This window comes from Mus caroli, unplaced genomic scaffold (assembly GCF_978045245.1).
Source record: "Mus caroli unplaced genomic scaffold, Mus_caroli_1 scaffold_16, whole genome shotgun sequence".
NCBI lineage: Eukaryota > Metazoa > Chordata > Mammalia > Rodentia > Muridae > Mus > Mus caroli.
This window is the reverse complement of record NW_028227271.1, coordinates 63,557,385-63,571,649: the sequence shown is the minus strand read 5'-3', so window position 1 is coordinate 63,571,649 and position 14,265 is coordinate 63,557,385. Positions and strand designations below refer to the sequence as shown.

Here is a 14,265-nt window from a genome sequence, read left to right as displayed (position 1 = left end):
CTCCAGAAGAGGGCATCAGATTTTGTTATGGATGGTTGTGAGCCACCATGTGATTGCTGGGATTTGAACTTGGGACCTTCGGAAGAGCAGTCGGTGCTATTAACCACTGAGCCATCTCGCCAGCCCCGAGGTCCTAAATATTTTAACCACACATTTTGCTAAAGAAGGTAACATATTTACAGGTGCTGAGGCCTTGGGGGGGGTGGCTCTTCTCAGGACTGACATGCCTTTTACAAGCATTCTTTTTTTTTCCCCAGTGTGTCTTGTTAACTGTACATTTAATGTTTTAATGAATCATTTGCCTTAAATCTCTCCTATAAGCTAGAGAACTAAATTCAATGAAATTTAAAGTTTCCAAAACTCTAGAATTTCTAGGATTCCTCATACAAGAGAGAGGCACAAAGAAATGGACCTAATGATCAATATGTGGAAGTTATTGTTATTTTCTATTCATGGATTTTTCTGGAGTGTACATTTCACATAATCCTGGCTAACTCTATCCCTTCTCACACTTGGTAATCTTCTTTGAAGGCAGTCAATCTCTACAAAAGTTGACTTCTTCAGAAAGAAATTGACTCACCTCCTCAAAACTGTAATAACTGGTCCCTGGAGATTTTTTATCTACTTATTATTTACGTTACAGCTTGGGTATAGCTTTCAGCTAGAACTTCTTATACTCAGCCTTGCTGACATAGAGTACAAGAAAGTGATTCCCTTTCAATTCAGTTTCTTAAATTGATATCACGCGGGCTGAGACCTGGTATATGTTTACAAAGGTGCTAAGAGATACAATATTAATTTATCATTCAGAAATGCTAGTAATCAACTAATTTTGTTTTGAGTTAAAAAGCCATATTCTCTTGTCTTAACTTGTTTAGGGATAAAATAGTGAGGATAGAGGTATAATTATCTGATGCAGGAATAATAAAAAGAGAAAGAGTATCATTCAGGTGGAGTATTAAAATTCTACATGCAGCTGATATTAAGTAGACAGAAACTACTAATATCGTTTCAGTAGCCTTAGCAGCTAGGGTGAGCCTAACACCCCTGCCTTCTCATAAGCCCTTCAGTCCAAGAAAACTTGTGACTTCAGGTTTCATTTAGTGTGAGCATGGTGGGAATGAAACAACCCAGACATTGACACTGCTTTCTTCCAGGTATTTGCTCACGTGAGGTTACTTAATCATTCAGGTTTGGCTTGCTTAACTGTAAGTAAGGCAGAGCAAGCATCTACCACACTATGTAAATAGCAGAACTCACAACACCCTTCTTGTTCTATCTATGAACCCATCTCAATTCGCTATGTCTGCTTACACAGGTAGTGTTCTCAACCTGTGCCTTGCAACCTTGTGGGGGTCAAATGACCCTTTCATAGCGGTCTTAGGTAAGAAATTCTGCATAACAGATATTTACATTATGGTTCATAAGAGTAGCAAAATTACAGCTATGAAGTAACAATGAAAATACTTTTATAGCTAGCAGTCACCACATAAGGAACTGTATTAAAAGATCACAGGTTGAGAGCCACTGACTTAGAGAATTAATCACAAAAGGTTTTGCCTGGTGTGTTATGGTCCTTGTAGCTTATTTCTAGCCCTTACTCCCAAGCATATCTCCTAAGTTTTTTCTATTTTTGAGGAAGAAGGCCTTCGGTGGCAGTGGTGATGATGAAAGCTAGCCCTTTCTTTTAGTAATTTGTTGATACTAAGAAAAGTTTTAAAAGGCTGGCAGTGGTGGTGCATGCCTTTAATGCCAGCACTCTGGAGGAAAAGGCAGGCAGATCTCTGAGTTCAAGGCCTGCCTAGACACAGTGGATTTCTGAGCAGCCAGGACTACACAGAGAGAAACACTGCCATAAATAAATAAATAAATAAATAATAACCTAAGGGGAAAAGGGGGGAGAGGAGGAGGTGAGGGAGGTTGTAAAGAATATCCAAGAATGTAAACACAGAGTTCCTGAACATAGTGTACATATATTGTTCATCATTTGTCCACATGATCCCTGTAACTGTACATTTTTCCTGTATGGTACCTCTTTGCTTTCCCCAGAGACTCTACAAGACAGACATTTCTCCCTTGCCACTGAATAACTCCCAAACAATTTTCAGGTGTATGGTCTCACACTGTTATCTTTTTCACAGTTTATTAAGCAATTAACATCTTCACCTGAGACTGAATCTCTCTCTCTCTCTCTCTCTCTCTCTCTCTCTCTCTCTCTCTCTCTCTCTCTCTCTCTCTCTCTCATGTGTGTGTGTGTGTGTGTGTGTGTGTATGTGTGTGTGATGAGTGGAAGATTAGATGTAGGATATCTGGCTTATTTATCTTACACTAAGATTTCCTGAAGACTTTACATAATGGAAAGGCCTCTGGTTTAATATTCAGAGATCACTGTGGCAGTTTGTCCTTTGGGGCATTGTAAGAGGGTTATTAATGGCATAAAGAGGCCGGCTGCACTATGGTATAGGTTTTAAGGAGAGGACAGGCCTGCATGGCTGAGTAGGGGTCACCGCACATTCTCAGCTACCCAAACCATTATATACTGTGCACGCGCACGTGCACACGCACGCATACACACACACACACACACACACACACATATGTATAATACAAATGTACATAGTACAGAGTACATTGCTATCATTTCAGACTCATTCTCAAATTTATCCTTTGTGGATGAATAATTTATTAGCCCATTATATGGTAGTCATTATGTTGCCTAATATGATGCTTATTTTAACAAAGGAGTCAGCACCTATCTTATATACAGTTTTTAACATCTTTTTGCTGTGAATGGATTGATATGTTGTACACAGTCCTTGTTGTTGTGCGGTGGGTGAAATGGATTTTCCAGATTCCTGTGAGGTCTGAAGTTGCCAGGGTACACGAAAATCCTCCAGCGAATACTTGTGAGTGTCAATTTGGGAAATTTGTGATAGCACAGAACATGTGAGGAAGTCCCAGGATGCACGGAGCTTTCTTTGGCAGAATCATATCTAGGTGAAAATTCAGTTCAGAAATTACCTTGAGACCCTTGTATTGTCCTCAGTGTTGTGGTTTCCTGATATTTGATACACAGAACACGGGCTGTCGAATGATAAGTCTGAAAGCCAGTTCAGGGTGACTCATGGGGGAAGTGCCTTCTCACAGAGACTTCCTGATCTCCTCCCTAGTGAATCTCTTGTCGTGTAAATTTATCAAACGGGTTTTAAGGGTAAAGGATTTGGGTGCCAGACTCCCGAAACTGTTGAATGTAATGAGAATTAGATTTACCTATCTCTGGTATATTCTGTTAGAATGGTGGCCCTGGCTTCCCTGCCTGTATGAGGAAATGGTAGCTTATGATTCTGTCTCTCTGTAATTGATTGATTCAGGGTTGCTCTTTTACTGTTTCCTGGAGACAATGTGTGGTGAGTCCTTAGCATCATTATTATTGCAGTTAGAGTCAGACCACATGGCCACACCTCAGCAAAGGCAGGTGGGCATTTCATTACTCATTCCAAATAAGCACCGACTCTAATATAAACTTCACTCAGGATAGAGCTTTGAAATGGATCCTGATTCTTTAAATTCTTTTCCTGTCTGTTTCAGGAAATCGTGAGATCCTGTTGATAGTGAAGTACAACGTGTCTAAAGTTCACTTCCAAACACTCTCTGCAATGAGAGTCATCAGCATTCTCTTTATAGCTCAGAGCCACCAGAGGTCTGCCTAATCTTGGAGATCTGATCCAGTATCATTTAAGAGGGAAAATCCTAGATAATAATTCCACCATTCAAGATTAGTGAAAACATAAGAGCCTTCCAGCTTCCGTCCTCTTAAAAATATACCAGGAGGTGGGAGAAGAAGGCCTTGGATTATGGTTTGAGAGACTTGGCTGTTTTTTAAAATAAAATTATTAGTACAGTGATCAATCGAAATTTTAGTCAACAAGAGCAAACGGGATCTCTTTGTTATCACTCCACAGAAGACGAAGGCGCAGGTCCCCATGGTGCTGACTGCTGGTCCTAAATGGCTTCTGGATGTGACTTGGCAAGGAGTGGAAGACAGCAAAAACAACTGCATTGTGTACAGCAAAGGTAAGCTAAGGACCCTTCCCTGTCTCTTCAGTGGCAAGGAAAGCTGAGGAATGTGAACGGCTCCAGAGCAGAGAGAGGGGACCATGTATGATGTAAGCCTCTCACTTCCCTCTTCCTTTGAAAGCCTCACTGCACTGTGTTTTCTGTGAAGCATTCTGAGTTTTACTTCTGTACAACACAAATGCAAAAGAGTCACAGCGTTAATTACTTAGTGCTGTGCACATTTGCTAAGCCCCTGTGTGAGTGGCTTGGTTGGTGTGCTTTTCCTCTTCGTTTTATGGGTAGCTGCCTATTGTGAATTCTCTGATTCCCTTCTTAGGCACAATCAACCAAAAAGCATATGCCTTTTGAAATTTAGCACTTTGTGTCTAGGCACATGCTTCAGGAAGCATGTCAGTCCAGAAATCATGCAGGATGAGAAGGGAGCTGAAAACCTTTGCAAAGCCCACATTCTGCCCATGATGCTTTGTGAAGGGCAGAAGGCTAACAGGGAAGAGGGAGCCCCATGGCTGGCAGAGTGCTGCCTTTGATTCGCACAGTGTGACATCAGCCTAGCCAAGGTCTTGTAGCTACAAAAGGACCTGCAGTTCGGTGATGACACATCAGGAGACAATTCTCATTGAGACAGGAATGTGGTCTTGTGTATTGAGTTTTGCAGGCTGGGGTATGGGGGTTGTAGCCTTGTGTGTTTTTTCTATCTTTAAGTTACCGACTAGCTCAGCATTCACACAGAGAACTCCCAAGTCTCACTTCTTCGTGAATATTGCAAAACCTTTTGCTTCTCATGTTTCATTTCTTTCGGCTTTCTTTTTTAACCAAATAGACCTACTGAGATCAAAGATTTGTTTGCTCATTGAACCCAGAATCTATGAAAGCATACAAGGGAGCAAGCAAATAAGCATCTCTATCGATATATTAACATATGAAACACTAATCATAACATCAAAGACTCTTAAAAAACTTGCTAGAAACAATTACAACTTGTTCCTATAATCATTACAATTTGTACATTTATAAGAGGATTGCCTCCAAACTACCCTGTGCCTTTGAAAGTTGAAACACCAGAAAGAGGGAATTTGCAAGCTAACAACACAACCTGCACACCAGAGTCTGATTATATTCCATTCCCTTCCATAATTGCTGGTCACAGAGCCACCAGTTTTCTAACTTGAAATATCTGTGATATTCTGACAGTATCTTATAAGTAAAAGAGAAGTGAAAATTCTTTTGTCTATGTCACTATAACTTGTCAGAATAGAGTATAATGAGTCAATTTACAAGTCTGTACATACAGAATCCAAGTTTGGAGAAATTCTTGGTGGATCAGACCCATTATGATGATTAGATTTCTATTGGCCAATTATAACTGATCTTCATTGTAGGGATACAATAGGAAAGGACAGTGTAAATAGCCTTCCTCTCAAATGATCCAAACCCAATGCATTTATATCTGGAATTATTTTAAGAAATATATTTTTAATTAAAATTATAATTCTAGAGTCATTTCAGTTGAGTGCTTTAACTTGAGCATTGAACACAATTTTGTCTTTGTATTATAGTTGCCTATTCTTCAAGCTGTTTGTCAATAAGCATGTTCTGGGTAATCTTCAGAAGATTATTATTTATCATCAATTAACTCATAAAACATGTACCAAGTCTAACCATGTACTAGTTTTGTACATTGATGGCCATTATTTTGGGGCACTCCTTAAGTCCTCTTTACCAATCTTGTAACAAATTATAGACACTTCTCCTCTTGACTATCATTGTCATTCTTACGATGAATTGTTATGTTCAAAAAATACAGATGCAAGAAGTTAGCTATTTCTCTTTCCTATCCCATCTACTGTCTATTTACTGAAAGTAAGGAGCATGTTGTTTTCATTCTCTGCCATTGACCAGGCAAGCTCTCTGCACAAACAAAGTGGAAGGAAGGAAGGAAGGAAGGAAGGAAGGAAGGAAGGAAGGAAGGAAGGGAGGATAGAGATATTAATTGATGGGTTGGATAGATGATGATTTGCTGCGAATCACTGCGATAGACATATCACATAGAACGTTTTCAAATAATGAATATCATGAATTGCTGTTCCTTTTTTCTTTCTGGCTGCCGAAGGCTACTTACCAGTGTTGAATTTATAAGACTTATACTTGACCTGCAATGAACCCTGTAGTGCATCATTTCCTCTCATCCTCTGTGACATACCAGATATGTGTCTCTGTTTTACAAAAGATAGGTAAGAGAACTAGTTAGGTAAGTTGTGTATTGTGTTCATGAAGCTGATAAACGTTCATTTAGCATAAGGTTTAGTTCTACACACTAAAAGCTATCCTCTCTACAAGAAGCCTTAAGACATTTCATGCTTTCTCCACTTTCTGCATGAGATTGAGAGAGACTAAATAATGTTCTGCAGTCATACAACCTAACAAATAGAGGCAAATTTTAACCCAGGTCCTTGCTACTCCAAACCCTGTGTTCTTTGTGCAATATGATCCTACCTTTCTCTATCCAACCATTTCATCATAAGTTCCTTCAAAACAATCAGACCATGATACCCTAAATTCATAAAGAATGTATCTTAAAGTATAATATTTCTCCCCAAATATGCTGTAGGATCCTAAAATTAAAGAAGAGCCAATGACCAAATAGTTGCTGCATGTTATAATTAGTCTTGAAAACTCACCATGTATGTTGGCAGTAATGCTTGGCCGATTGCTGCAGTCATTAAAAATGTATTTTAGTTCTCCTTCAGTAAGTGCCTTAACAGTGCTTTCCTGAGTAACAAACTTTGGGAAACCACATCAGGCTACCCAGGTCTCTCCCAAGGATTCAGAAAGGATTGAAGCTAATTTTGAGTACTCAGATTGACTCTGGAGGGGGCAGAGTATCCTGAGTTCCTGTGGGTCATAGAAAAATATGGAAATAAGTCTTGTGGTTTTATAGGTCCTGACCTCTGTGTGTGTCTCTGTCCCTCTGTCTATCTATCTCTCTGTTTTTGTCTTTCTTTGTCTGTCTCTATGTCTGTCTCTGTCCCTGTATCTTATCTATCTATCTGTATGTTTCTGTCTCTGTCAGTCTGTCTCTGTGTTGGTCTCTGTCCATCTGTCTATCTGTCTCTCTGTCTGTTTCTGTCTCTGTCAGTCTCTCTGTGTCTGTGTCTGTGTCTGTCTCTGTTTCTGTGTTTGTCTGTCTCTCTGTCTCTGTATCTGTCCCTCTGTCCATCTGTCTTTCTGTCTCTGTCTATGTCTGTGTGTGTGGTGTATATGTGTCCATGCAATATATGTGTGTATGGTGTATGTATAGTGCATTTTTATTGAGAATAGAGGGTGCAATCTTCTTGTATAGCTGAGGCTACAAGAATATTCTGGAGTTTAGGAACAGCTTGATCCAGTTGCCCACACTTTATTTTCAGTCTGCTTCTGTCTTCTGACTTCCCTTCCTTGTATAAGCAGCTAGGAAGTGGCGGCTAGCTCCAGACTTCTGCCAGTACAGTAACACCAGTGAAAACATGACTTTTGAGCAATATAGAAACAGTGACTCACTATGACTCTCACTAGCATTCCTATGCAATGCTGGAAGCCTAAAAGAATTAGCTGGACATGAGCCAGTAGCGTCATAAAAAATAGTAACTTAAACACAACCTTGGAGCTGTTGCCACAGCACAGGGTTGCCTGTGGCGGTGTCCAGGTACCTGAACGTATGGATCATCAGTGCCAAAGTCTTTTGAGGTTTCACGAAGGAAAAAATATAAGTTCCTGCCGACATTTCTGTGTTCCTTATTTGTTTTCCTGCCAAACACACACATACTACTTGTGAATTCTGTGTCAGTACCATTACCACAGGACCCAACTATCTCAGAGCATATCATTAAATAAAATATACATTTTGTATGTACAGCATTTTATAGAAGTGGTTTAACTGGGAAATTTTTAGTAGTGTTTGTTAAAGGATAAAAATAGACTTCATCCTGTTACTATTGATGATTCAGACTTACTTAAAATACTGTTAAATACAGCTAATGCCAAGAATAAATATAACTATAAAGCTTTTATTTTCTAAGCATCCATAAAATAAGTATTTAAAAGTCACATTTTGTCACTTACAGCTATTTGACAAGCTGGAATCATTCCGTTTAGCCAAAAGAAAAGATAAGACAGTTTTTGACATTAACATTCCTAATCTGATGTGTTTTTCCTGCCTCAACTACCCCATGTCCTTCCAGAAAGTAATTAGGTCATCCAGACACTGAAAGGCCAGATTTGTTGGTCATCTGTTTGTTGCCATTATTCTCAACAGACCCCAGATAATTCTAATTTCCTTATCTCCAGAGGCAACACACTCAACAGCCCCACACTGGAGTTAAAGAGAACACTGCTGGAGAAGTGTGCACACTCCAATGCTACTAAAACCCACCACCTACCTAAGTACTCTCTTCTTTCCATGGAGTAGGAGGCATGGTTACTCTTCTATGAAAAATATGAGATAACTAATCCAAATATACAAAGCTAAACTTTTAGTTTCTTCTGTATGGTGTTTTGTCAATCATCTCAGTTTCAAAGTTAATTTTCATGCAGGTATTTCTAAATAACTCACTCACTAGGTCTCTGTACTAAGTCAAAATGTCAATCAAAATAATGAAATACTATTAAATAGCCCCCATTTCCCCTTACTACTGATTCTTTTATATGTGAGAGCATGGTATCATTGTAAAGGCTCTACATGAATTCAACGCCAATCACTTACCCTCTCTAAACACTTGTTTTAATAGCCTTCCATGGTACAGTTTTCCAGTGGCTTCTTGGTGGAATTTTTATGGGGAAACACCTAGACTGTCTGTGTGTTTTAAGACAACTGTAATACCCCTGATTACTATCCATTCAACCAAGTCTACCGTTAGGGTAAAAAAAAAAAGTATGAGTTAACAGACAATAGCACCAGGCCTTTGTGATGATGTATAAGAATACATGCATATCTGTTATTTAAGAGGGAAAAATTCTATAGCTTTCACTAAGTAGCACTGAGTCTACTTATCTAGCCTTAAAAATATATCATAAACTCAGAGACCTGATGCCTTAAGAAACCATTGCCTTTGTTATTAATAGGACACAATGTTTCCCTGTTTTTAACATTTACTTGTTTATTTGTGTACCTGTTTATATATAATATTTGTGTGAGTGGCATGGAACACATGTGCTATGACACACATTAGTGGTGAGAGGACAAATGTAGGAGTGGATTCTCTCATTCTGATCTTTGATTCTAACAACTGAACTTGAGTATTTGGGTTTGGTGACAAGTACCCTTACCTGATGAACCATCTGGTTCACTCATTATTTTATTCTTAATTAGAATCTTATATAAATATTAGTGTGATTATCAATATGATGATAATATTAATGCTAATAATAGCATCAGACATTAAACTTTTTCTACTCTACGTACTGTTCTCATTGTTTTCAATCCTGTTTATTATTCCAACATCTATATGATACAAGCAGAATAATTCTATTCTACAGAGGAGTAAGCTACAGCTCAGAAGCATGAAACTCAGCAATACAAGTAGCTCCTGTAATATGAAGCTGGCATTCAGTCTCAGGACTAGTTTCATGACTATTTTTTTTAAAGAGTTGGTACGGCTTTTGAAGCCACCATTGACTAGGCCAAGATTATAGGTTATTGTTTTTTCTTTGACATATTGCCTAATGCTTCTCGGTGATGTTATTTTTCTTCCTTTGGTTTGTCTTTGAAGAGGAACTGCTCAAGAACAGAAAGGGTAGCGATTGCACAATCTATGTTAATCTGTGTTAATCAGATTAATATTCAAAGTTCCAAGCTGTACTTGTATACACATTTAGTCATGCAATTAATAAATTAAGACTTTACTGATTTTCTTCTCTGTGCTAGGCACTGATAAAATAATGACAGAAATGCTAACATGATCTAACTCGGGAAAGAAACTTTCTGTACCCCAATCAAACTGATCAATCTTTAAAAACAAATACTTTTTCTTATCAGCACCGTGATTCATCTTAAAACAGAGGATCTGCTGAAGTTTGTTTGAACATTGTTACAATAGCTTTGAACATTATGATAGCCAGTTTTCAAAGTAGTCTGCCAGCTAGTGTTTAACTTTACCCAGAGGGTCTAATATCATACAAATAATAAACTAATTTTAAAAGAAAACAGTGTTCACCTTTAAAAATGAATTTAAATACTCAGTAAATTAATAAAAAATGTATGAATGTCATCTCATTTTACTGTATTCTTGAAAGAAAGTGAGTGCCTGAACCAAATATTTAGCAGTGGGAATTATAAAATCATAAGACGATTAAGTTAGCTAGTCTTAGAATTCCAATATTGCTTTTTAAATGACTTCAGGATATAGGAGGTACTAAGGTTATTATCTGTTATCTGGAATACAGTGGAATTGTACAACTGGATAATAACCAAACAAACTGACACAATGTAAAATTACATTATCAGTGTGTTAAAACAAAATTGCGCCCTAAAGGAGTCCACATGCCAGCTCAGAGCTGCAGTGTAATTATGCTTAACTCTGATAATTAAAATACAACGGAGATCAACAGAATCATTTTCATTAAGAAAATTATTAATGATGGTGGTATAGCAGTAATTGATTGCAGAGCACCACAGGATAACGTGACGCTGGAAACCCAACTTGTTTCATGATCGTCTGAGGCTTTTTCTGGTTATGTTCTGTTAAAATGGGAAATACATTTTGAGGCATGAGCAGTTTATTATGCCCGTTCTGAGAATCGATGATTGGGAAAATGGTTGATTTTGAAAATCACAGTTTTGATTCAAAGGGTCATTGTGGAGAGGTTTGTAAGGTCAAGACAAGCGGCCCCACCAGTGATGGAGTTATTGTTAACAGAGTTTTCTATAGCAAATGGCAGAATGGCCGCATGTTCAGCAAATATTGGACTCTCTGCTGTTTCCATTTCTTTCTGTGCATTGCCTAGTTTTACAATTGTGTTAATGGCTTACTAGTATTGTGTTGACCCAAGTCTGCTTACACATTTACAATTACTAATGTATGTCATGTATGCAAATATATACTTGTTTTCATACAAATGTCATGGTGGGTTTACTAGTAAATAAGCCTGTATTATATCATTGTTACCTTCATGAGGGAGATGTGCTAACATGTGTTAGGAAAAAATATTTTAAATCAGCTTGGATCCATATATGAGTGAAGCTTGTGTCTCTTGAGGGATAGAAACTAAGTTAGACTGTTGGCAAATGACAAGAACTGGGGATATATCAGTGCTATGTGTATAAAAATGAGACATGAAAAGCAGGGTCTTTGGAGAGGTGAATCATTATCATGTGAGGATGTTAGCTTGTCAGTCAAACAGATGATCATCTTGAAAGCTACCCCCAGAAGTATCTTTGTCAGCTAAACTGAGGGACAACTCCTAAGAGTAAAATTTTTTAGAATAAGACATCCTAAATAGCTTTTGAAACATCATACAGAAGAGATGAAATTGTTGCCTTATAATTCTAGTTGAGAAAAGCAGAAAATATGCTTTTGTATCCACTCTAATTAGAGTAACATTTAAAAACATATGCACAAGAAACAGAGGGAAATAAAATTGCATGAAATTGCCAAAGTATTTCTGTAAGGAGAAATCTGTGGCCATTATTTGGATCTACTTATGTTCCTTATTAGAGAGAGAAGCTAAACCCCAAGACGCACTTGGCAAGTGCTTGTGCAAACCACTGGACTTTGAGCCTTGTATCCTCTCTTATAAATAAACTTCTTAGAGTTTTTTTCCTCATAGAGTTTAAGAAAAGTACTTACATATTCAAATCCTATGTCTTAATCTGTTCTCAGACTCATTCATTCATTCACTCATTCACTCATTCATTGCATTCCACTGCTGGAGATAAAACCCTTGTCTCCACATCTGCACACAGGCTGGGAACCTGTTGCACCATTGCATGATTTCAGCCCTTATTTTATGATTCAAACTCTACAATAAGAAATGTTTAATTCACAAAAATCCTTATTCCACAAAAACTGATGGTTTTGCCCCTGCTTATATAATTAAATTTTCTTAATACACATAGGAATGCCTTAAAAGTATTTTTCCTTAAGATAGTTTCCTAAAAATTACAAGTAATCAAACATATGCATATTCTGCAAAATATGGTATCGGAATGAGGACACAAATTAATCTAAAACAAGCTTTGGTTTAACAAACTCACTGAAACCTTTATTAATCAAGTATACTTAGACATTTCAATAATGACTTCAGTCAGCAGCTCATAAGCAAGCCAAGAAGGGTGTGAAGTTTGATTTTTGTTTTAGTTTGTTTAAAGTTAAGTCATCAGTTCTAGAAATGGCTGAGGGCATTTAAAAGGGTTTGAATCTGTGAGCCTAGTGGCTCATAGTGTGGGATGCTCACAGAGGACAGTTTCCTAAGGCTAGGCAACTTGCAAATGAGAACCGTGATGGGCAAATTAGTTTCCCACCATTCACTTGACTGATGCGAGTCTTTGATTATCACGTCATGGTAGAGCTGATCATCCAGCAACATCCGTAATCCAAATGAGAGTTTGTCAGATAACTGTGTCAAAAATAAACTTGTATCCACATTCGTTTGAAAACTATATCCCAACGGGAAAATGGTGTTGTAGCCACACACTTCTAGCAGGTAATAAAACAGCCTCCTTCCTCTACTTGTTACCTGAATTCGTTTTCCTTATTCGTAGGTCAACTGGATTGTGTCACACAGATCCATCATTCTAAACACTCCATCCACCTCTTACACTTCTCTTTTCATGGCCTTTATCAGCCTGACAATACTGCTGGCCATTTGCTGTCCTCCCCAACTTACTCCTGGCTAGACCCAGCAGACAGATGGTTACTATTTGTGAAATGCTCAGAATAGCACTGTCTTAGTTCCTTTTCTCATTCCTGTGACCAAATACCTGACAAAAACACCGACTTAGGAAAGGACAAATTAATTGAGAGGTTGCAGACATTGTGTCAGGGCAGTGATGGTGGGCGTGTGAGGTGGCTGGCCACCATGCACAAAGTCAAGAAGCCGAGGACCATGAAAGCAATTACTCCTCTGCCTTTCTCATTCCTTCCCTCTGGATTCCTAGCCTAAGGGATGGTGCCAACCATAGTTCTACCACCCATTAGATATCTCTTAAAGAGCCCTTTTAGTGTGCCCAAAGGTATGTGCCCTAGATAATTCTTAATCTAGTCAAGTTGATAATGAAATTAACCATCACAAGCAACTAATAAAGAAAGAACCCTCTACAAAGTTGTGCTCCAGATAAAATAAAAGACCCACCACAGCTCCCGCCACTAATAAAAGAAGTGTAGCAAATTTCTTGTTAGGTTTCTGTTATATATATTTTGTCATACAATAAATATTATACCCACATGGAAGGATATAACTTAGGATTCTGAATTTATGTTTATAATTAATCTCCAAAGTGATATAGTGAGGCGTAGGTTTTCACTTCTTCAAATAAACAGCATCAACTGTTAGATAAGGACTCTGTATCTTGGGAACTGGTATTGCAGGAAAACCTCCAGTGACTTCCCATTACAACTAAAGTGCTTGTAAGTATTGATAGTGCACAGGGCCAAATCTGGCCAACTAAGCTGTTTGTGTACATAAAGTCTTATTAGAAGATAGCCATGGAAATATGCTTCTACATTGTCTATAGCTGCCTTTTACTATAGCATAAGAGTTGAATAATTGTATGATAATCCAATCATACAAAGCCTAAAATTACTAGTTTATTCATTTATAGAAAAGAGGAAAATCTATTTGCTTTCACCAGTCTCTTAACCCGAGGTGCAGTTATGTCTTTGTCTTTCTAGGGACATGCAACCTGCCACTGGCTACTTCTATGCCCTCTTATTACAATACTGTCCAACTCTCCCATTCCAGTGTCATAAACACTGTGCTTCTAATTGGAAATATTGTCACTATCTTAGAAACTTCACACTGATCTGGCCTTACCTTGCTTTTTCTCTGGCTTCTTATGACTCTCTTGTAATCAATAGCACAGTCAAAATGACTCTATTCTCTATGTTGCAGCTGGAGATAAACCTTTCAGTACATGAATCTGGGGAGAACATTATAGCCAGTCCTCCCTCTCTCTCTCTCTCTCTCTCTCTCTCTCTCTCTCTCTCACACACACAC

The 14,265-nt window shown here is 38.1% G+C and overlaps 1 protein-coding gene across 3 annotated transcripts in view; it reads left to right on the top strand.

Moving 5' to 3' along the window:
- The window catches only part of Zfpm2 (zinc finger protein, FOG family member 2), a 446,087-nt gene that overhangs the window by 290,847 nt on the left and 140,975 nt on the right, over nt 1-14,265 (top strand). For all 3 annotated transcript variants that reach the window (XM_085831847.1, XM_021183129.2, XM_021183128.3), the window contains one exon: nt 3,963-4,074. In XM_085831847.1, coding sequence (XP_085687973.1) covers nt 3,963-4,074 — 112 coding nt within the window. The remainder of the gene's footprint in view (nt 1-3,962; nt 4,075-14,265) is intronic.